Here is a 25,524-nt window from a genome sequence, read left to right as displayed (position 1 = left end):
TGTTTAAAATCCTGTCTTTCCAGCCTGGAAAACATTTGCCTGGAAGAAGTGTTAAAGTATAGTTTCCTTGTGCCTGAGGTAACTATACTGTGAAAAAGGAGGTGGCAGTGGAGGGACCAGGGCCACAACACATGAAGAGAATCCAGTTTTAGACTAATCAGGGTACATTCTGTAGCTGGGAGAATGCTTCCCAGCTCAGGTAGACAGACATGCTGGCTCTGCTCCAGCTAGCATGTTACAACTACTAGCTGTGTATCCGGTGGTAGCGCAGGAGGTGCCTTGGGCTAGCTGCCAACATATATGGCCGAGTATAGTGCATGTGTGTCTACTCAAGCTGGGAAGCACACTCCCAGCTGCAGTGTAGAGGTATCCTTACATGGAACTAGAAAGGGGAAGAAGCCAAACCTGTGTGTAATACACTTTCCTTCTTTCCCCCAGCACTGGCTCAAGTCTCCCACCTGTTTCTTACCTTTAAGTTCCACCTGGCTCCTTGATATCCCCCCATCTCAGTTGCTGACTTCACTTTTCCCCATGCTTACACTCACCCTCTTGCACTGGCTCCTTCTCCTCAAAGTGAAAACACTCTCTAGTCTTGCCCACCCGCAAAAGCCTTGATCCCGTGTGCCTGTTCAATTAATGACCCAATATATGCCTCTTACCATCATCTCAAACTCATTAAGAGTTCTTTGCAATCATTTACCCAAGTTCTCCTTTTCCAGTTGTATCCTTCACCTCTCCACCACAATCTAGCTTCCAACCTCCCTGCTCCACTAAAACCACTATCATTAAGGCCTCTAATAACTACTTACTGGAAAAATCTCAGGGACTATACTTGATCCTCATCTCTCTGAAACTCTTTGCTAGTCTGATACCTTTCATTACTTCCTCCTTTTTTACATATTCTCCGTGGTCTTTTATAGTGTTTGATGACAACACCCAGATCTACCTCTCCATTCCTGACCTGGCTTCTTTAACTCAGTCCCTCTAGTCAGACTGCCTCTTTGACACTTCTTCCTGGAAGTGTCACTGACAAAACGGAATATGGCCAAAAATGAATTACTGATACATCTCCAAAAGCTCTCTACTTCCTAGCCCTGCAATCTCTATCACACTTCACAACATGACCATCTTTCCCATTGTGTTGGCCTGTATTCTGAGATCATCTTTGACTCCTTCTATGATACCCCTTACATCCTGGCAGTGTCCAAACAGGGCTGCTGTTTTCTCCATGTTTTAAAACTCAGATCTTTTATTTCCATCTAGGATTGCTAAACTTCCTGTCTTGATTTCTGTAACCACCATCTTTCCAGCCTCCCAGATAGCCACATTGTACCATCCAATCCATTATACAAATCTTCCTGCCCAGCAGTTGGACTATGTCAGATCCTGATTCAAACCATTTCACTGGTTCAGTGGGAGCTGCAAATGGTTGGACCAGGGCCTAAAAGTGGAACAATGTACACTTCTAGTATCTAGAGCCGAAGGCCGCAGGTATGCAGGACAGAATTACCAGTTGCAGACCATGTGATCTTGGGGCTCTGGTGCACTGGCAGGAACAGCACATCAGAAAAGCACTAGGTTGGAATCTTTTTCAGGATACAGCACAGATGTAGCAGGGAAAGGGACAAGGCATTCCTTTGAGTCCTATCCCTCACCCCTCAGTGTATCTGTAGTATACAGGCAGGGTTTTCCTTAAATTTGCTTTACCTAACATACAAGTAGCTGGCCTTAGTTACTGAATAACTGCTTAATACCTCATGTATACTTTAAAGTATTTTTGATATTTATGATGCAAGATAAAAGGTTCACAAAAAAAGCACAAGGAGTCTTGATCTCTTGCACCCATGCTCCAAGGTCAGCCACTGAGGACAGATTTCATGAATGATGCTAGCTATAACAAAGGAGTGGAGGAAGGTGGACCATAACCTATTCTCACCACATGAAAAACTGGATTAAAATGATAGTCTTCTCATTAGTTAACACTATTATTCAAATATTCATTTTGGGTTACACACACACACACACACAAAATGTTGATTATTATACAAAGAGAAAATCTGTCTGAATATGATTGAGATGCAGGCCCATCATGTGATTCCAAAAACTGTGTTCAAATATTTAAATTGTTTTACTGCTTTACCAGATAAGAAAAGTCTCATTTAACATTCAATATTATACCTGAAAACAATTATGCTTGACAATGTAGAAAAGTATTGCAAAGTTACCTTCTGATTACAGTTTTTAGGCTCCAAGCTATTGAAAATCCATTTTGTTCTAGATAAAATGGAAAACAGTAACTTATGAAAAAAAATTTTTTTAAAGCTCTTTGTCAATTCTGTTTAAATCAAGGTTTATGTATAATCCAACCTCAGCTACATTAAAGGTAAGCTTCTCATCTGTATATACATTTCAAAGCTTTTAAGAATAAATTCTAAGGCCCTGATTCTGCAAAGACTTCTGCACGTGAATTCAATGGGAGTACTCACTTGGGGCTGTGACAAAGCTCTGTCCTTGCCTCCGTGGGTCCCGCATTTCCTGGAGGATTTCGCTATCCTTAAAGGCTTACTGTGACTCTCCATGTAACCCTTCTTTCTCTAGAGACAAGGGTCACAGTCTACTGAGCCATTTTCATCATAAGCCAGTGAGGGAGGTGTGGAGAAGTTATCCTTCCTTGCACAGTCTCTGTTGTCTCCCAGTCTCAGTGATTAAACATGGGGCAAAGGTGGGGCGCGGGGAGCCTGGGCCCACCCTCTACTCCAGGCTCCAGCCCAGGGACCCTAATAGTATCAGCTATGGTAGCTGACCTTTTAGAAACATGACATGTACAATTCCCTGGGCTATTTCCCCCACAGCAGCCCTCACTTCCTCAAGCTCCACTTCACCCTTACCTCAGGGCCTCCTTCCTTGTGCCTGATATGGTGTGTACTACTCAGCCTCTCCAACCACACAATTTCTTCCCACAGCTCCTGACATGCACTCCCACCTGACTGACTGGGAGGCTTTTAACTAGTTTCAGCCAGTCCCTGATTGGCTTCAGGTGTCCTAATCAACCTAGCCTTCTCCCTGCCTTCTGGAAAGTTCTTAATTGGTCCCAGGTGTCTTAATTGACCTGGTGCAGTTTCCATTTCACTTAACCTGGTACCTGGGATTTGTTTAGCCTGGAGCTAATATAGCTCTCTCCCACTACTTTTCTATACTGTGCGGCCTATTTCCGATCCTCGGTCCGTTCACGTATCCGGGCAGAGTTCCTCTGGGCGGCGTCCTCTGACTCCCTTGACGCCTTTGAGGAGCAGTGGGCGCTGTCCGGGGTTCTCTGCTCAGTGTCCCCGTCCGGTTCCCTTCATTTGACCCTTTGACCGCACTCCTGTCCCTGTTATTTTATTAGTTGTCCCCCCGGAATTTTTTGGGCATCTAGGTCCTGTGGATCCCCCTTTTAGGCTGGGGGGATCCTTTAGCAGTGGACGGGCTTCGCCCGCCCACTTCCCGGATCCCAATAAGACTACTTTTCTATACTGTGGGGCCTATTTCCGATCCTCGGTCCGTTCACGCATCTAGACAGAGTTCCTCTGGGCGGCATCCTCTGACTCCCTTGACACCTTTGAGGAGCAGTGGGCGCTGTCTGGGGTTCTCTGCACGGTGTCCCCGTCCGGTTCCCTTCGTTTGACCCTTTGACCGCACTCCTGTCCCTGTTATTTCATTAGTTGTCCCCTGGAATTTTTTGGGTATCTAGGTCCTATGGATCCCCCTTTTAGGCTGGGGGGGATCCTTTAGCAGTGGGCGGGCTTTGCCACTTCCTGGATCCCAATAAGACTACTTTTCTATAGCCATTTGGCCTTGCCCCATCACATATACCCCCTCAATCCCCCCCGCTCAACACCATAGAGTTGGGTAACTTGGGACGCCAGGCAGTATGCTCATGACAGACCATCAGCGTTGCCATGGTGGCATACAGCCCTGTGCCGTATGCGGAACTGGAATGGTTGGAGGGATAAGAACCACCTGGTGACCCTTACATTCTTTTCCTTATTCCGCTGCATCCACTGGAGGGGTGCATGGTCCGTCACAAGAGTAAATCGCCAGCCTAAGAGGTAATAATGCAGTGTCTCTGTAGCCCATTTGACAGCAAGGCATTCTCTCTTGACCACTGCGTATTTCTGTTCTCTTGGGAGAAGCTTTCTGATTAGGAAGAGGATTGAGTGTTCCTCTTCTCCCACCAATTGTGACAGAACTGCTCCCAACCCCACCTCGGAAGCGTCTGTTTATAAAATAAATTCCCTGTTGAAGTCTGGGGCTATGAGTACGGGGTCATTACGGAGGGCCGTCCGAAGGTCTGTAAATGCCCCCTCTGCTGCCTCGGTCCACTTTACCTTGTTGGACCTCGGGCCTTCACCAGATCCGTTATGGGATTTGCCCTAGTGGCGAAGTGGGGAATAAACTGTCGGTAGTAGCCTACCATGCCTAGGAATGCACGGACCTGCTTCTTTCGGGTCGACCAGAGCCAGTTTTGAATTGCCTCTACCTTATTCGTTTGGGGCTTCACTATGCCCCTTCCTACAATATATCCCAGGTACCTAGCCTCTGCTAGCCCTATGGCGCATTTAGCGGGATTAGCAGTGAGGCCAGCCCGCTTTAAGGTGCGCAGTATTGCCTCAATTTTCTCCAAGTGGGTTCCCCGTCTGGCGTATGGATGATGACTTTCCCTTCGTTTGACCCTTTGACCACACTCCTGTCCCTGTTATTTCATTAGTTGTCCCCTGGAATTTTTTGGGTATCTAGGTCCTGTGAATCCCCCTTTTAGGCTGGGGGGGATCCTTTAGCGGTGGATGGGCTTCGCCCACCCACTTCCCAGATCCCAATAAGACTACTTTTCTATAGCCATCTGTCCTTGCCCCTTCACAGGGCCTAAACCTACAAAGTTGCAGACCAACTTGTGTGTATCATAACACCAACAATTTCAAAGGTGGGCATCTAGAGGAAGCAGCAAAATTCACATTCAGGCACATAGGTGGCCTGATTTCATAGGTGCTGAATACCTGCAGATCCCATTAAAATAAAATGTTAAAATCATCCCCTTCCTTCAGTTATAATAGTACAACTAAATAATGATGTGATGACTGCCATCTTAGCTGTGATGAGGTAGTGAACTGAGGACCTACAAAGATAAAAACACAAGCCTTTACAGACTGAGATAAAGGACTAAATCCTACAGCTGGCAGTTGCAACAGACTCTCATCTTTGGTGGATTATGCACAGAAGGGAACACCTAACACCCACTCACCAGTGGGTTATAATGATGCAACGTTTGAAGGTTAGATCTTACTGAAGGCACCTACCTATAAATATTTATGCTGGTAACCATGATTACCCAAAGGTGAGTAGGGTCCCCTGCTGCTATTACAATACAAATATTCAATCCTAAATTTTCACACTGACAATTTTTAAGTTTAGAAATAATGGACAATAGAGATTAAGGCCAAACATTTTGAACTCAGCTACAAGAAGTTAAGCAGTCCAGTCTGAATTTAAGCACCTAAATAGATGACCTGAATATTTCAAAATTGACCATCTTTTTGTACAGTGCCTAGCAGAATGGGGCACTAGTCTGTGAGTAGGGCTCATAGGTACTACTGCAGTACAAATAAATTAATAATGGGAAAGATGTGAGCACTGTCATTAGATCTGGCAGGAAGCATCTCTGAGTTGTTTGTGAAAGCATAAGCTAGAAAACTTTTTTTTTTTAATTTGGAAGCCTGGAGGCCTAGATGGAAAGGTTTAGGGTCTCTAAAATAATAAAAAACATGAAAAAGAGATTGCATATAGTAGTAGCTGAATGCTAGTGCTGCACATGGGTGTGACAGTTGGGCCAAGTAATCCACCATCTGTGCAGTCTCCTCATAAAACTGATGAAATTTTTCCATGCAAATTAGCTGTAGCATAAACATGGTGACCGGTTGAGTAACTTCTGAAATTACAGTGATCTAAGAATCTTGGCATGACATAGATACATGCCTTACTGTAGCTTTACATGGCATAGGTGTTATTTTCTAAATTCAAAATGGCTGAGAATTTAAAAACTAGATGATTACAGACTGAATCTCTGTGATTACTGAACCTGATGATATTCTAATTAAAAAGGGCCTTCAACCATGCTCCCATGCTAACATCACTTCCCACTGACTTTCTAGGCTGCAGGGTGGCACACAGAGTGATAATCCTAAACTCTTATTATATAGATTTTAAGTATTTTAGGAATTTATCAAGCCAAAAACTTTTACTACTTAGGATAGTTAGCAACCTCAGAACCCTCTCCTGATTCATTGGAGAAAATGGAGGAGAATAATCAAAAAGGTCAGAAATTGACAATGCTTCAGGAGATGAATACTATATGTGGTATACTGAAAATTTTAAAATGTAATACTGTCAAATATAAAGGGAAGTGTAACCACCTTTCTGTATACAGAACTATAAAATCTCTCCTGGCCAGAGGCAAAACCCTTTCACCTGTAAAGGGTTAAGAAGCTAAGATAACCTCGCTGGCACCTGACCAAAATGACCAATGAGGAGACAAGTTACTTTCAAAGCTGGAAGGAGGGGGAACAAAGGGTCTGTCTGTCTACGTGATGCTTTTGCCAGGAACAGAACAAAACAGGAATGGAATATCAGAACTTCTGTTAAGTTATTAAGTAATCTATCTAGATATGCGTTAGATTTCCTTTTGTTAAATGGCTGGTAAAATAGGTTGTGCTGAATGGAATGTATATTCCTGTTTTTGTCTCTTTTTGTAACTTAAGGTTTTGCCTAGAGGGATTCTCTATGTTTTGAATCTGATTACCCTGTAAGATATTTATCATCCTGATTTTACAGAGGTGATTCTTTTACTTTTTCTTTAATTAAAATTCTTCTTTTAAGAACCTGATTGCTTTTTCATTGTTCTTAAGATCCAAGGGTTGGGTCTGTGTTCACCTATGCAAATTAGTGAGGATTTTTATCAAGCCTTCCCCAGGAAAGGGGGTGTAGGGCTTGGGGGGATATTTTTTGGGGGAAGACGTCTCCAAGTGGGTTCTTTCCCTGTTCTTTGTTTAACATGCTTGGTGGTGGCAGCATACGGTTCAAGGACAAGGCAAAGTTTGTACCTTGAGGAAGTTTTTAACCTAAACTGGTAAGAATAAGCTTAGGGGGTCTTTCATGCAGGTCCCCACATCTGTAGCCTAGAGTTCAGAGTGGGGAAGGAACCTTGACATACCAATCAACTTTACATACTAAGGTCCATGAGATTAAGTCATGAGATGTCCCTGGAGCAACAAACAGTTGTTTGGACTCAGACTGTGCAGACCCTGTCAAGCAAAACTGACTGAGCATCATCTGTAGGTTTTTTTATTATAAAGTAAAATAAACAGCAAAATCATATTGATATATGTGAAATTCAACCTGAGGAGCACACACACTTGGCCTTCTTGAAGAGGAGGGTACCAATCTGCTGGATTCCTGTAAATAATGGATGAGAAAATTTCTAAATTTAGATAGGGATGGTGGAGAAAAGCATATAGGATTAATGAAAAAGGCTTGATCACTAATGAGGAAGAAGCCAGGGAACTGACTGTAACACTTGTTGGTTTCTTTGCTAAAGAACAAAATGTAATATCAGAAGCTGCAGAATGAAGTGAATTATTATTTTTACAGATGCTGGAAACTGAACCCAGGCTAAGAGGAGAGACAACAATTTGCTCATGTATACCTCAATGTAACATGCAAGAAAAATGGAGTTATAGAAATGTGAATTAATTCTCACCCCACAAATAGTATATATCAAATCATTGGACATCTATTAGCATCTTCTGATACTTTGCACTTCTATAACATCTTTTATCCAAAAAGAAAAGGAGTACTTGTGGCACCTTAGAGACTAACAAATTTATTAGAGCATAAGCTTTCGTGAGCTACAGCTCACTTCATCGGATGCAGTGAGCTGTAGCTCACGAAAGCTTATGCTCTAATAAATTTGTTAGTCTCTAAGGTGCCACAAGTACTCCTTTTCTTTTTGCGAATACAGACTAACACGGCTGCTACTCTGAAATCTTTTATCCAATGATCCTAAATCCTAAAGTAACTTGCTTATATAATAGGAGTAGTGCAAAGCTACACTGTCACTGCTGGAGAGACAGGAAGCATCCTTTAGGATGGTGCAGCATGCACCCATTTTCTGGGTCTGGGGGGGAGGGTATGTTAGGAAATGTACATGTATCTTTTCAGCTCCTCACCCCCACCCCAAGACAATAGAAAGGATAAGTCCTTGTGTTTAGGAGACTGCAGGAGCTGACAGTGTGAAAGTAGAAAAGGGCTCCTTGCATACAACCACCCCCAAACCTTGCACATCCAGAGAAGGGTGAATCCCTACAATCTGGCCCTAACTAATTACACCTCATCATAATGCCACAGTGAATTAATTAAAGGATATAAAGGAATTATTTTGCCTACCACCTAAAAGCAACTGCCTCTGATGTGAAATCAGAATGGCACAACAGTTTAGGGCAGGATGTGAATTAGTGTGCATCCTCAGAAGAAACACAAACACTGCTGCAAACACTGAAAAAAACTAACAGATATTTTTCTCTTTGACATATCACATGTATATGAGTAAGTATGGCAAAATTTGTTTTGTTTAAAAAAAATCAATGAATAATATCAGTATCTATTTTAAAGCATTTTTTCTATTTTCATCTATTTAAATTTTCACAGTTTGGGGAAATTATGGCGAGTACTAATTATTTAATTAAAGTTGACATATAAGATTCAAAAAGTTAATGTTTTATAACCATTAAAACACAAATTGTCAACATCACATTTCAAAATATACAGAATACATTTCTTAAATCAAACTCTAATAAGTTCTAAAGCAGCATTTTTCTTACTTTCCTGTATGTAAATGTCTATTATTATCAATGGAAATAATTTTTTGTTGGTTTGTGTTTATAGTGAAATCCACATTTACTGACATTTACAGGTAAAAGTCAAATCCTTCCAACTCTCTATATATGAACGGTTGACTCCCGTGCCCATTCTCTTCTCCTTCAGGGGGCTCTCTTCACAAGTCAAGAACCATTGGACTAAACAACCATGCCTGTGAAGCTTTACCACAGGCTTTTATTTACATTCCGCTGCTTTTGAAGCAGGCCACTGCCACAACTTTCTTCTGGCTGGGAGTGTGGATCACTCTGCTCATTAGTGACAGGTTTCAGAGTAGCAGCCGTGTTAGTCTGTATTCGCAAAAAGAAAAGGAGTACTTGTGGCACCTTAGAGACTAACAAATTTATTAGAGCAGTGAGCTGTAGCTCACGAAAGCTTATGCTCTAATAAATTTGTTAGTCTCTAAGGTGCCACAAGTACTCCTTTTCTTTCTGCTCATTAGGTTCACTGCTAAGCAATACTCTCCCTTTCCTCTATTACTGGGCCATGAAAATTAGTCATTTTTGGCAGACTTTCTCGGAAGCTTAAAGGCTCTGACCTGGAAAAATCAATTCTCCTTTCCTTTCATGAGAGTATTTGAGAGAGAAAGTTAAAACATATCTATCTCTGGTCTGCATTAGGGCCCTATCACCTTGGTGCCTAGTCCCTGCACAATATTAGGAAATACCAAATTATACAACAAAGGTGGCACAATTTCTGTACATTTCCATGCATTGGCGTGTCCTAGGTATAAAAAAATGGTAAATTTTAACATGATTTAAGGTTTCACTGACTTTTTTTTTATGGTTAGAGTCTGACATTTTTGGAACAACCAACAAAAGCACGCAGGTAAGTGTACCTCTTTTGTGAATCTACTACTAGGTCGATTTTAAATCTCATTTTATGACAGCTATGAAGTCTCTATAATATATAAACAACAAGCAAATAAATAGAGGACATACAGCTCCCTGAAAAATAAAATAACCCCATAGCACTAAATAACATACTGCTGTGAAACACAATCTGTAAAAGAAAAATCATTTCACCCTTACTGAAGCTTGGAGAAAGATAGAAGCATTTGTAACATTATTTTAAGAGTACTGGCAACAAGAACAGCAGGAATGATTTGACAGTATTTCTTTAATAGGATTTAAGTATCAGAAATCTCATCATTCAACTTTGAGAAATAATTACAAGGTAACTGTTTATAGTAGATTTGTCAAGGCTAAATCAGCAACAACATGGGTTCTCCTTAAAGGTACAGTCCACACCTAGAATATCTGGGAATATAGCAGGCATGTGATTACCTACTCTATAAAGTTGTTGACTGATCAACAATTGATCAAGCTTCCCTTTTTCTCTACCTTTAAGTGCTGTAAGTACCTGAGCACAATGCAAAACGGTTGTTTGAACAGTTACATCTTGCACCTGCTATGGCTCATATAGAGGAAGAAGTACTTCAAAAATCTGGAAGTCAGAGAGGGAATGTAACAAAGCATTGTTCCCCATGATGGATGGAAACGGAGATTTTGTAGGCCATCATAAAGGTTATCCATGAGAAGGGAACATAGACCTATGAGAGGTCATAACGTGAGGGCCTAGCTAATACTACAAATGATGCCTCAATTATACCTTTGTAGCCCCACTGAAGACAGGGGTTCACAGGTGTAAATCAAAATGTAATTTCACCTGCAGCAGTTTTATTGTTGCTGGTGATAAATGAAAAAATGCAGTCTAGCTTTCAGAGTCTAGGTTGACTACACAGGACTTGTGGTTAGAAAAACACCTTTTAATATGTAAATTGAGTATATTTGATATGGAATCAGGGAGACACAATGAATGCAGAACCCAACTTTGCTAATTTAGAGATAACTCTCAGCGTTTTTTTTTAAAGACTTTGTATAAATAGCTTTACAATTTTAGCCCCTTGTCTTGGAGTGAGCGCTGTGGGAGTGGATCCCTGTGCTCACCCAGGGCCCTATTGAAGACAACAGACCTCGGCAGGGGAAGAGTAGTATACATATATGCATAAATTCTTCAGTAAAAACAACTGCAATAAAAACAACTGCACTGATAATTAGAGTGCATGACTTTGACACTTTGTCAAATTGTGTGTGTTTTAAAAAAGGGTGGATGAATTAGCTTGGATAGAATCGGAAAAATACTTGAAGTATAACCAAAATCTAAAGAAAATCTAAATTGAGAGGTTTTTTTGTTTGTTTTTGTTTTTTTAAAGTTTCAATAGATTTTTCTTAAATTGTATTAACTTTCATTTGGAAACCTTAGCTTTTCCTGGTACTGTCTGGAGTTAAAAGTGCTGAAGAACTGAAAGGAAAACTGTTTTCATGATATTTCCAGCCTCTTTGGAAGCAGGAAGCACCATGAATCTTGCAAAAACAGGTTTCAAGCCCAATTCTATGTACACAAATGTTGGAATAAGCATTTCATTAGATTTTATGTGAACTTCCCAACCTCTGGATCTTCTCTCCTTAGTGCTTTCAGTCATGCACATAAAAATAGAAGATCCAGGAATTTGGGTCCCCTAAACATGTGGCTATACTTCAACAAAAAAGCTTCAAAAACAGACTCCAAGGAGAGACTGCTGAATTGGAATTAATTTGCAAACTGGATACAATTTATTTAGGCTTGAATAGAGACTGGGAATGGATGAGTCATTACACAAAGTAAAACTATTTCCCCATGGTATTTCTCCCTCCCACCCCACCCCCCACTGTTCCTCTGATATTCTTGTTAACTGCTGGAATTAGCCTACCTTGCTTGTCACCATGAAAGGTTTTCCTCCTTCCCCCCCCCTGCTGCTGCTGATGGCTTATCTTAAGTGATCACTCTCCTTACAGTGTGTATGATAAACCCATTGTTTCATGTTCTCTGTGTGTGTATATAAATCTCTCCTCTGTTTTTTCCACCAAATGCATCCGATGAAGTGAGCTGTAGCTCACGAAAGCTTATGCTCTAATAAATTTGTTAGTCTCTAAGGTGCCACAAGTACTCCTTTTCTTTTTGCTAAACATGTGAGTGTTGCATTTTACCAGATATAGGTAAAAAATAGGAACTTGGAATAGAATTTGTGATCAGGCTATATTATACAAGAGATTTATAGATTGTATTAAATAAACAGAAAAGAATTCTGGGATCTTGGCCAGATTTGTCTACTGATCCTGGAAATATTTCTTTGTGATTTGTGCCTTACCAGTAACACTAAATCCAAAGGCAACCCAATAGGATGAAAATCTGTCCATCTATCTGGAACACAATAATTATTTCTGATATAAGAGAGCAACAATTCAACACCTAATAAAGAATGACACTTCAGTGAGATTATACTATCTGAGAAATTACTTCAAATCCAGAATGCTATGTTTAAATATGAAACTGGGATTAAAATAAGCACTGTAAACTAAATGTGTGAGAAAACTACCAGGACCCAGACTGTCATCACTAAAATATAACATGGCAGCTGAAGGTCTTGGCTGGGCTTCAAATAAGGCAATACTAAGAACTCCACATAATTCCAGGTTTCAGAGTAGCAGCCGTGTTAGTCTGTATTCGCAAAAAGAAAAGGAGTACTTGTGGCACCTTAGAGACTAACAAATTTATTAGAGCATAAGCTTTCGTGAGCTACAGCTCACTTAAAGCTTATGCTCTAATAAATTTGTTAGTCTCTAAGGTGCCACAAGTACTCCTTTTCTTTTCACATAATTCCAGTATATATTTTGGAATAGTGCAATGCAGAATTATTGCTTTCCCATGTTACGGGAATCTCATAGGCAACACCTCCAAGTATAGCTTTGATTGTGGTGGTCTTATTTTGCTGTTTTTGTTTATTAATAGCCAATAAATTGGAAAAAATATCCAGAGACTTTTAAATCCCAATAGAGCCAGGGTCCTGGATCAAAATATAGTGGACCCAAATAGGTTAAGAAAGATCAATGAATAAGATCAATGAGCTCTATTTCTGTGAGTAAGCTACTTTTCACTGACAGTTAGTTCCAACGTAATTACTTGGAGGCCACTGACTGTATTATTATTCTGAACACACACAAAAAAAATCTCCTCCATACAGCCTGTACTACATGTTGAATGGGCTCAAACTGACAAATACTGGTCAGAAAGTTCAAATTTCACTTTAAAAGGAGGAATGAATTAATACTTGAAAGACAAGATTCATTTTCCATAGAGGAATCAATTATCTTTCTTTGGTTTTAGTAAAGATGTAGCCTTGAAGAATGTTAAAGCATCAAAGCAGAATTTCAGCAATGGAATTTATCTTTTACCTCCAGCAGCATTTCAGGCAATCACCTGTGCTCTTAGGGTAATAATTCAAAACCTTTAAAGGGTTTTCACTGCAGAGAAATTATTTTTGCTACTGTTGCCTTCCAAATTTAATAGGTTATTTTATATCTTAGTATTTGCACAGTGCTATTTAGCATCTAAGTAGTATTCTTGTAATTTACATTTATATACGGGTAAACCCTAATTTTATGAATTAACTGCAAAAAAACCCCAAAGCTTTTGTAAAGCCAAGATTTCATAAAATCCAGAGAAATAATAAGCCTAGTGAAAGGCTGGAGGCTGCAAAGGTGTTTTGAATTAAACAGTTTAATAAAAACGAGTTCATAAAACTGGAGTTTACCTGTAGATCCTTCCATTTCAAAGTATCTCAGTGTGCTTTACAAAATATTATATATGCCCACAGAAGGGTAGGAAGTGAAATAAAATACTATATTCATTTGAAACTTAGGGAAATAATTAGGTACTATAAACAGAACGTACTTTTCCAAATTAGAATTAGTCCAGGACTGCAGATCTAACACCTCCACTCTTACAAATGTATGAAGGGATCTTTAAGATACATACTTGGCCAGGACATAGTTTTATATCATGTATGAAGGACTGGTGATATATTAGCACAAAACCCCCTCCTACTATGCTGCGGCATTGATGTCGTTGATCTAATCCTCAGAGCAAATAATTTACATTGTTGCCTGCTATCATCCCATGACTTTTTTCAGCGTTGCAGTTCTTCAGGTTTCTCACTCCCATTCAATATCTTTGCTTCAAATTAGTTTTCCCGGATGAATTCATTTACATTTTTCAGGTGTAAATCTCACTTTGTTATATCTCTGTAATAATGTTTGTAAATATGTAGTTCAATAACATCTGAAAATATGATTCATATGTTATTTATTCCTCACTCCACATTTTTAAAGGAGACTTTTAAAAAGGCCAGACCTAAAACTCTGTAGCTAGTGTTTTGTAACTGCCCCTTGTTTACAATCCTGAACTAGTGCCAAGATTTTTGCCCATTGTTTAATTCCACGTTTGGTTATTTTAAGCAGAGACTCTCTGTGCTTCTCCTTTCTATTTCAGTATTGTACTCTCAGAAAATGAATAAATAAAATAAAAGGTAATCCCCATGATCTTCATTACCAGTTTTGATCTCATGACTATTTGTAGATCCTTTGGGTCAAGTATGGCCCATTTCCACTTCTTCCATTTCTGTTGCTCCTGTATTAATTGCGCTCATTTATGATGACATTCCCTTCATGAGCATTATCACTGAAAATTTATTCTATGCCCACTAGGTACCCTCATTTAGAGTGATTTCTATTTCTTCTTGCCTATTTCCCCATATTCCCTTTTTGTGGCATGGTCTGGTTCAAGGGACTACACATGTCACCACTGAGAAAGATACTGCCCTAATCAATGCAAACACACTGGACTATAGACATATTCACTTTGGGCCAGATCATCTGCTGACTTCAGTGGAACCATGACTATTTAAACCAGCTGATGATCTGTTCTCTTGCCTATAAGAGGAAGTCCAAAATCATGTCAAAAGTTCCTAGAAGGTCCTTGATGTTCTTGTTAGACATCTCCTTTCAGTATTGGTGCCCTCTCCTGGTGATGTGACACAGAATTTTGTATACTGCAAAGTAGCAATATGCAGTCCAAATCCTTTCCTTTAAAATGACTTGGATGAAAGCTGGATTGTGGTAGTCACTTGAGGATTCTCACCCAAATACATTAAATTGCCAATTAATGCACAAGTTGGAACAATATAACCTCTTCAGATTATTGTACTGCTCCACAGCCTGGCTAAAGCTCAAACAGCCCTAGTACTAGAGACAGCAAAGTATATCTAAACTTGGGAAATGTCACTGATCATTTGGAATTAGGCTCAAACATCCCTTTAAGGGCTTTGATATTGAAGAGAAGGTCAGCATTTGTGGGCTGATGGGGTCTTAGGTTTATTGTGAAAGTCATATTCTAATATGAACTACAAAAATGAATGGGATTGATTTTTTTAAACATACATCCATAATATTAAAATATGCAAGTAAGAATTTGTCTTTTTCCTAAAAAATAATCAGTCATCTTTATCTATCTGTTGTCCCTTGTCTTATTCTTAGATTATAAACTCTTTAGTACAAGTACCATCTTTTTGTTCTGTATTTGTACAGCACCTAGTACAAAAGGGTCCTGGTCCATGAGTGGAGCTCCTAAGCTGTATGATAATACAAATAATAAATAATAATAACAATAATTCCAACAGGTAAGAAAATATCTAAATATCTCCGCATTGTGGAAACCCACCATAAGGGGCATGTATGAATTTTGACAGATGTGCACAATAGTTACTTGACATTCAGCTAATTATAACTTTGAAAAGAGTTTTGTTATATAGACATTTTCTTTATAAATGAAGAGTAAGATGACAAAGCTCTGGAACATTAATCCAATTAATTGTAAACAATGAAAATATCCGAAAGTCATATTTAAAACATAACAGACACATTTCTGTGGCTGAGAAATACATACCACATTATTATTTTTGGGTCTGTCAATAATATCTATTTAGTGTAAGATTGTATATTTATAAATATTTATATTATTTTATAATACCATGCTTCCTGACTCTCTTCTCATGTCAGTGTTGGTAAGGAGCAGTAACTGCAGTGAATTCAGTGGAGTTTCACCACTGCACAACTAATTGGAGTAAGTTCAGGATTGGGTATTATGTCTCTATGGAGAGAGACAGAAGTGCACACACACACACATGCACAGATTATTCCTCATCAGGATCAATTATATTTGTTCACATAAACTCTGACTGGGACTGTACATTTATGTGAAATGACCCTGATAATGAGAACCAAATATTGTGCTGAGATAATGACACCGAGATAATGAGAAAAGGCGAATATGCCAAGATATGATAGAAAGCAATGTCAGTGCAGTTCATACCGGCATATGTTTGTTTCCATTTTATTGTTTAAAAAATTAACGATTTCAGAGGCAACTAAGACCTTTCAGCATAGATATAAAACACAAAATGAATTCTTCCCCCCTCCCATTTATACCATGCTGTTATCTCAATTTAAAATCCTTTTTCATCAAACTAAAAACACAAAACAAAAACTATTCTCATGTGTAATTTGGGGGGGATTGTCATTACCATTTGTAGACTGTGGTACCATCTGAGTTCCTTAATCTAACAACTGTGAAAACCTCAGCCATTCATGACTATTGAGCTAGGTTATTAGATTTAAAAGTCTCAACTGGAATTTAAAATGAAAAATGAAAAAAATTGGGCTCAGTTATCAAATATATAAGTCTTTGCCTCCTTTCAGATATACATTTTTGGTATTGCAATTAAGGTTTTTGCTTTCTTTTCTTTTTTCTTTTTAATTTAACAACCCAATGTGGGTTAAATTCAAGTCACTTAGGGCAAGATTGAGATTTAGCTTCAGCCCGGAGGAAGAGGTGGCATGTGGCTGCTCCTGGGAAGGAACTGTTATTCTTGGAGTCTGTTCCTTCTTTGCTTCCAACTCATTAGTGGGGGGAAGTAATTTACTGCAGCCCTTTAGCTGGCGCAGCTTGTTTCCCTCCCCAGGCCATCTCAGCTCCACTGACTGGCACACTGTGGGTAGGTAGAGCTGTGATAGTGGGGTGGAGGATAGATTTTACTTCCCCTACTCTCACTTTCTCTCCTGCATGGCCATGTAGAGCTAGGTTACAAATCAACCTATAGGCATGGAGTGTGGCCTTATGGTTAGAACAGGAGCTCAGGGGAGCTAGGTTTTATTTATGACTCTGCCATTAAACCACTTACATATCTGTGCCTCAGTTTATCCTTCTATAAAATGCATATATTACTGTATAATCAACCCTCAGGAATGCTGAGAGGTTTAATTGATTTTATGTTTTTCAAAATGCTTTGAGATCCTCTGGATAAACGTGCTATGTAGGCACAGAGTATTATTGGTATTATATAAGCAGATCTGCTTCCTCTAGCAAAGCTTAGTATCCTGCATTAATTTAGACCATCTCAGATGCATTTTTCCTACTCTCTGCCTTTATACCTGCCCTATAAATGCCAATCATTCAAAAATTAATCTGATTTATTTTACCAATGGGAATATATCAGTGATGTATAGTTAGCATAATTTTCCTCTCCAGCAGCTTCTCAATGCAGAAAATGGCAAAATATTTAATACTGAGCTGGATGCTCTAACTCAAATTTGACTCTTAGAACAATTTTGCATTATACACAGGCAGATACCTTGGAGCCTATATAAGGGAAGTAAATCCATTACACAATAAGAGAGAATATACAATTTTTAGATAACCATGTTGTAAGGAGAAGTATAGAATTCTAAGAACCATTTCAAGAGAATAATTTAATGACCTTTCCAGACTTAAAAATGCAATTTGACAAAGCATGGAAAATGAGCTTAATATACTAGACGATAATTAATCCAAAAGTCTAAAACACATCTTGCTCCCACAAAATTTGCACCTCAGTCAGATGCTCAAGCACTCAGATTTGCTCTCACAACTGAACTGAAAGTGCAGAAATGCCTGTGGAAAAAGTGAGGGCATAAGTAAGTTGAATGGCTCATTCAATGTCTTTTCTGTTTTTTCCAAACATTTCTTCTAGACACAATAGCACAAAAATGGTTGATCTGGATATCTGATGTGCCTGCAAACTGAGCACTATTTGTATTATGGAAGGTTGTCATGCATATTCTAGGATCTCCCCATTACTTACACACAAACACACACACACACACACAGACACACACACAGTGAGAGAGAGAGAGAGAGCTGGCACACTACCTTCTGCTATAGTTAAAGCTGTCTAAGTATTTCTATTCTAAGATTCTCCTATCAGGGAAGGGTTAGGCACTTTCTGAAGGACAAAAAGACTTCCTCAAAGTAGTTCTTATAACTGGGAAAAGATTAGATGAAAGTGAGTTAATTCCATGCTTCTGTAATTCCCTCTATGTGGGATCTGTTTCACCTCCCTTCCTGAAGAGAGAGCCTGCAGGAATTTCTACAACAGAAATAATTTCCCTACCAGAGGATACAAGAATAAATTAGTATCCCTTCAAATATTTAGTGCTCAATGTGTTCTATATTCTGTCAGAAAATTCCCAACATGCTTTATTGGTAAGCGTGGATGTTTGGGATCCTACTGTGCTCAGGTAGTCTCTTCAGATTATTTTTGCATATAAAAAGCAAAAGATAATACTTACACCAGCATTGATAGGGATTCAGCAGAGAATCTTTTGCTCAGCCATCAGAGTTTTGCTTTTAATGGGAGGTGTAGCCCTACTTCCTGCAATCTCCACAACTTCATATCATGGAATCCTGGGAAGTAACCTCAGGACATGCAAACCCTCTTCCTTATTTGGCTGGCAGCTTCATTTCAGAGCTCAGCCATGGAAACCCTTCTTAGGACAGAAGAATTGCTTCCCCATTAAGATGCTGAAGGGAACTTAATGAGCATCCTGTAACTTCCAATATAACTTTCATGAGCCAACTTGCCATATATGATGAGAGGGCAGGGTTAATACCACAACTTTGCTGTTGGAAAGTGGACACACAATGTCAGAATAAATAAATAAATAAACCATCCTCTCTTGAATGAGGTCAAGGCTCTTTTGCTTCTGATCCTTGGAAGCTTGTATAGTTTAAAGGGCGGTGTATTTCAGTTGGATACTGACCCTTTGCTTGTCCATATTCCAATGCTTCTCCAACCTGGATGAATGTTTATATCTGTAACTACCGATTCCATATTTTTGTATTTCTTTCCTTGTTACCCCTTACATCTAAATTAGACTCCCTTATCCAGTGTGGCAGACCACCACCTAGCCTTTTTGTAGCATTTACATGTTCAAAGCTCAGCTCCCCGTGACTTTACTTGCAACTGTGAGTGCTGAGTCCTGAGCTTTCAAATTAAGCACCCATAAAATAAGGACTACAACCTATGAAAAGTTTAGTTTAAGACCAGATTTTAAAGATATTTATACATTGCTACATTAAGTAAGTAATTTATACAGATAAGTAATTTATACAGATAAGTCCTCTTTTCAGAAGCAATGTAGGCATTGATTTCAATGAGAGATGATTTTCTTAAGTATTTTTGAAAATCCCACTAGTTGCCTATTTGCATCTTTAGGTGCCTAAATACCTTTAAAAATCTGGCACTGAAGCCTGTAATTCTGAGCAGAACTCTGGAAGAGGCAGGGACAGAATCTAATTCTCCAGAATGGTCATCCTTCGTCTTCCTGCAATCCCTTGCCTCATTCACTACACACCTTCCAACTTCTGCAGAAAATGAAGTGGTGTTCTACAGACAACCATGTCATTAACTTCACAACCCTGATTCACGCCTTTTGTTCCATCCAACCAGTGCACTGAATGAAGCAGGGGTCCTGTGGAAAAAAAATATCATGGAATCACAAGACCTGTATCTTGGATTGCCAGGTGTCTGGTTTTCGACTGGAATGCCTGGTTCAAAAGAGACTCTGGTGGCTTCAGTCAGTACCGCTGACTGCACCATTAAATGTCCGGTCAGTGGTGCAGCAGGGCTAAGGCAGGCTCCCTGCCTGCCTTGGCTCTGTGTGGCTCCCAGAAGTAGTGGGATGTCCCCCGTCCAGGTCCTACATGTAGATTCAGCCAGGGGGCTCCGCGCGCTGCCCCCTGTCCCATGCACCAGCTCCACAGCTCCCATTGGCCGAGAACCATGCCCAATGGGAGTTGAAGGGGTGGCACCTGCAGACAGGGCAGTGTGCAGCGCTGTCTGGCTGCACCTCCGTGTAGAAGCCAGAGAGGGGAAATGCTGCTGCTTCCGGCAGTTGCCTGAGATAAGCGCCGCCTGGAGCCTGCACCCCCTCCCATGCCTGAACCCCCTTCCTAAGCCCTGATCCCCATCCCACCTGCCTAATCTCACAGCCCCAGCCTGGAGTCCCCTCCTGCACCCCAATCCCCTCATCCTCAGCCCCATCCAGAGTCTGCACCCCCAGCCGGAGCCCTCACCCCGCACTCCAACCCCCTGTCCCAGTCTGGAGTCCCCTCCTGCACTCTAAACCCTTCATCCCCAAACCAGAGCTCTTTCTGCACCCCAAAACCCTCATTCCCAGCCCCACCCCTGAGCCTGCATCCCCAGATGGAGCCCTCACCCTCTCCCAAATCCCAACCCACTGCCTCAGTCTGGAGCCCCCTCCTGAATCCTGAACTTCTAATTTCTGGCCCCATCCCAGAGCCTGCACTCCCAGCCAGAGCTCTCACCCCCTTCTACACCCCAACCCCTGAGCCAGCCCAGTGAAAATGAGCAAGTGAGTGAAGGTGGGGATAGTGAGTGACAGAGGGAGGTTGAATGGAGTGAGCAGGGCAGGATCCCCAAGAAGGGGTAGGGCCTCTGAGAAGGGGTCTGCCTCAGATAAGGGGCAGGGCAAGGGTGTTTTGTTTTGTGGGAGTAGAAAGTTGGCAACCCTAACTGTATCATAGTTCATATTGAGATTGAAAGAGATTCATAAAGAGATTGAACTATGGTTGCATGGTTAACTTTAATTCTGGCATCACCTAACTTTTGAGTACTTCACTTTGCAACCTTAACATATTAAATATATTGTTTGTATAATTACTAGGTTTCTGAAAAAGCAAACTGTAGAAACAGAAATTCCATGATGTGGAATCCTACTGACTACTGGCTTAGAACCTTTAGATCTCATCCATTCTGCAACTTGCGCTAACAGACTAAATGCAGAGATAGCAGTAGTAGGTTGTTATTCTTCAGGTGGACCAGAACTAAACTAGGATGGGACACACACTTTGCTAGTGAGTTTCACCGGTATTTGCTGACAGCAGAGGAATGGTGAGACTCAGGAATCTTTTCCATTCTCTTTTTCTGCCCTAGCTTGACTCCTTCTGCCTGTGTACCCTCCAGCTTGTTCCTGTTCCAGTGGTGTCTCTACTTCCCCCACACGGCTACTTATTCTTGTTTTCTCTGACCCACTCTGTGCTCTTTGTTGAAGTCTCAGTCTCATTAGGATTTAGTTGACAAACTCTGAGCACAACTATACTGAGCATGTGCAAACTGAGATTTTTGCAAATGATATAACACTTTTGGATTAAAAACAGTTTTTGTAAAATCTCTGGAAATTAAAATAAATTAATTTTCTTAACACTTTTTCCCAATTAAAATTCATTTCCAAATTAAACAAAATATAGCAGCATTAGAATAAAAGTTTGCGTAATATAATTGCTTCTTTTATCTTGGAATAGAACAACCTTTTAAAATAAAAAAGTCAGAATATTATCCCAGATTATCAAATTGTTTAATTAATATAACCTTTATAGAATGACAATATTTTATATAACTTTGACCTTATTTATTAGCCTTCAGTGAATTATTCCTACCCACCTGCATTATGCTGCAGCTTACAATTTCTATATTATCTCAGAAATATAAGGCAGTATGATGAAGCTCTTGTCATCTTTCACCATTAAAGTCATTCTTATCAAAATTAATATGTCAAGGAAGCAGGCTTTATTTAAAAAGTGGTCATGGATTATGCACAGTATAATTGACCATTTCACATCACAATAAACTCAAATTGTTTTTTGTTTAACTAACATTTTTGGATTTTTAGTAAATCCAATAAATATTACATTATCTTAAGGAATGCTTGACAGCCTTGTGAAAATTTCAGGTGAAAATTTTCAGTAGGTTATTATGGATACCAGTTGGCAATTGGGTTTTGAAATAAAGCAATGCATCTATTGTGCTACTGATTACTGGAGGTACTCATTTTCCAGCAGAAATCAAAAGAGATTTGAAGAAACAAACGAACCAATGCTCCCCCTGCTAAAAATGCTGAATCAGAGGAATCTGATGAAGCCTATTGGAATCTCCAAACAAACAAACAAACAAACAAACAAACAAACAAACAAACAAACAAACAAATAAACAAACAAACAAACAAACAAAAAGAACATTAGGCAACAAAAATATAGCATCTAAAATATGTAATAATGTCATTCCAGGAAACCTAGGCCACGATCCTGCATTTGCAATCTCCTGGTTATACCTTTGTATTCAGATGAAGCCCTGTTGATTTCAGTGGAGATCCACCTAGATGAAAGGGCCCAACCACAAGGATCTGATTGCAGGATCACACTCCCAGGGGGAAAGATCATTCACTGAAATAACCTAAAAACATGAATCCTTGGAATTTACCTGTGAATGATGAGAGACAGAGTATATCTGCCTACAAAAGTCTATTTCACAGAGATCCAACCATGCTACAAATTAGGGTAGTCCATTCCTAGTGTGCTAAAAGTGACTGCAGGGTTGTTTGGTTTGTTTCTTCTTTGGTTAGATCTATTTACATTATGCTATGAATTTCACTGAGAAGCAGACAATGAAATTCAGCAACTGCTGGAGTGGAAAATACTCTGACTTTTTGCACTCCAACTAATCAAAATAAAAGGCAAAAATCATATTTATCTGAAAGAGATCACCAGGAATTATTCATCAGAAATTCCCCAGAATTGGAAGAAATTCCTTCTCAACCTCTGGTACATACATACACACACACACACATTCACTGCATAATATTCCTTCTTAATGCCTTCTTAATGTAAAGGCCATTGGTAGGGAGTGATAAGACACTTATCAGTGAAACTCCCTAAGGATGAGGATTTAATCAAGGAAAGTCTCCACCAGGAATTGAGGGAAAGCAACAGGAAGCTCATTAGAGGGTAATCACTCTAAGCAAACTCCCACAAAGTTATATATTGGATAATTAAAGCATTTTACAAAGTGGTGAGAAACCTGTTAAAAAGAAGTACCAAAGTCTACTATATCCAATATAAGCCTAAGTATTTGTCATATGGAACACAGATTCATATATTTTAATACAAGATAGAACCATCGTGATCACCTAGTCTGACTTCCTGCACAATCCAGGCCAAAGAACCTCACGCAATAATCTCTGCATTAAGCCCATTATTTCTATTTAAGCTTTAGGATATCTTTTAGGGAGACATACAGACTTGACTTAAAGTGACAGAGAATCCATCACACACCATGTTAAGTTGTTTCAGTGGTGAATTATCTTCACTATTAAAAATGTGTGCACTTTTTCTAGCCTGAATATTTTTTTTTAAGTGAGGAGACCAGAATTGGACACAGAATTTCAGCCGTGGTCTCACCAATGACATATATAGAGGTGCTACCATCACCTTCTTCCTACTTGATATCCTCCTTCTTACACATTTGAGGATTATATTTGTGGTTTTAGTGACAACATTGCATGGGATCTCATGTTCAACTGATTATCTGCTATAACCCCTAAACCGTTTTTAGTGTCACAGCATTCTAGAATAGAGCCCCAATTTTGTTAGTTTGACCTACATTAATATTTTCTAGATGTTTGTCCTGGCATTTATTAAAACACATTTTGTTCAAGTAAGTATAGCTGCTGTGACAAGGTTGGGCCAGATGGCTACAGGAATGTGATAGAAGGCAGATATATTAGCCCCAGGTTAAGTAGGGATCCTGTTTATGTCCCATATCAGCTGTTCCATGATTCTGTCTGGGATCAGTGTTAAACTAACCAGTTTATAGTTTACCTGGGTCATCTCATTTACCCAGTGAAATTCTGGCATGACTTTGTTTTTTTTTCTTCTTACTCAATTTTTCTCCTGATTGTTTTCATCTTTAGGAATGGGCCTTTTTAAAGCAACAAATTACTGGCTGCCTTTATATTCTGTTTGCACATAAATTAAATTAAGTCATAATCCCCTGCACCTAGGAAGCCATCTATTCTTAGGCCTGTGATCAATTCATCTTTATCTACCAGAATGAGGTCTAATATAGTATTATCCTGAGATGGATGCAATACACTTTGTGCTAGAAAGTTATCTATAGTTTTAGGAGCTCCAATAATGTTTAACTGGTGGTAGCATGAGACCTTGAGTATATGTCCCTCAGATTGAAATCTACATAAGGTATTTCTCATGTTGAAACAAAATAGCTAAGAATAAAGGCCAAATCGTGCTTGCTTTACTTCTGTCATCAATGGATCTGTTTCCATGAGTAAAAGTAACAGACATGTAAGATGACAGAAAGTAAATATTTGTTTTCATTTTCTCCCTTTGAACTTCATTTAGTAGAGGTAGCTAATTGATAACTTGTTTGATAAATTGCTCCCACTGATAAGATTCCCATTATCTTTATTAGGTGCAGCATTGGACCCTTGAAGCACAGATATCTTCAAAAGAGCGTGACCAAATGCTTCATGAAGCAGATCTGAAGAAATGATGATTCTCAGCCAGTATAAGTGTAATGCATGAATGACCAATAAAAATAAGTAAATAAAAAGGTCAATAGTTTCTTCAGGAAATGTGCAGTGCTGTCCTATGATGGTGCATTATTTGTTGTAGTTAGGGAGATAATTTATTCCAACATAGAAATATTTTTGAAAATTATTCTCTAAACTGTACTTTGCAATTGGTGACATTTTTCCAAATGTGAAGTGGAATTTGTAAATTAGAAACTAGATTGAGACATTATGACTAAACAACTATGTAATGTTCAGCATTCACTGTGCATAAGTAAATGGGCATCGTCATAATTTCTTCCATCTTCCCCTTCCTTCAAGAGGAAAGTAAGTTACTGAATCCTTTTATAGGGTGAGGTTTACTTCCTCCTCGTGCTCAGCAATGCTGTCTGACTTCCCGCCTCATACCCACATAGGGAAATAACAATGTCATAGAGCCCCACCCCACTCCTAAATTCTTTTTTTTATTTCCCTGTGTGGCCACATCAGTCATATTCACAATCGAACACTAAGTATCTAGTTCAGAATTCTATCGTTTTCATCTATTGTAAAAGGGGGGGGGGGACAACTAGGTTTTAAAAACAGAACTGGCAGAACAATTAGGAAGGGCAAACAGTAAAGCTGATAACAAGTAAATTGTTAAATTTATTTTAGAGAAATAGTAAGTTGCTTCAATTCATAAATGTACATTAAATACTTAAAGAAAGATTATCATAGCATTTCTTACCTCTGCAGATAGGAACTGGGAAATCCCATGATGCTGTGTTCACTGAGTTAGCTATGCAGGTAAGCTGTTGGTGGCCATCCAGAATGTATCCAGTTACACAACTGTAGCGGATTTTATCACCAACATCAAATTTCATACCAGACAAGATACCCTTTGGTGGAATTCCTGGATTGCCACAAGAACTACTCTGTAACT

General features: G+C 39.5%; 1 protein-coding gene across 3 annotated transcripts in view; it reads right to left on the bottom strand.

Moving 5' to 3' along the window:
- The window catches only part of CSMD3 (CUB and Sushi multiple domains 3), a 1,226,382-nt gene that overhangs the window by 928,987 nt on the left and 271,871 nt on the right, over positions 1-25,524 (bottom strand). For all 3 annotated transcript variants that reach the window (XM_038390468.2, XM_038390469.2, XM_038390471.2), the window contains exon 4: positions 25,330-25,524. In XM_038390468.2, coding sequence (XP_038246396.1) covers positions 25,330-25,524 — 195 coding nt within the window. The remainder of the gene's footprint in view (positions 1-25,329) is intronic.

The sequence above is a fragment of the Dermochelys coriacea genome, chromosome 2 (genome assembly GCF_009764565.3).
Source record: "Dermochelys coriacea isolate rDerCor1 chromosome 2, rDerCor1.pri.v4, whole genome shotgun sequence".
Classification (NCBI taxonomy): Eukaryota; Metazoa; Chordata; order Testudines; family Dermochelyidae; genus Dermochelys; species Dermochelys coriacea.
This window is presented reverse-complemented; position numbering and strand designations above follow the sequence as displayed.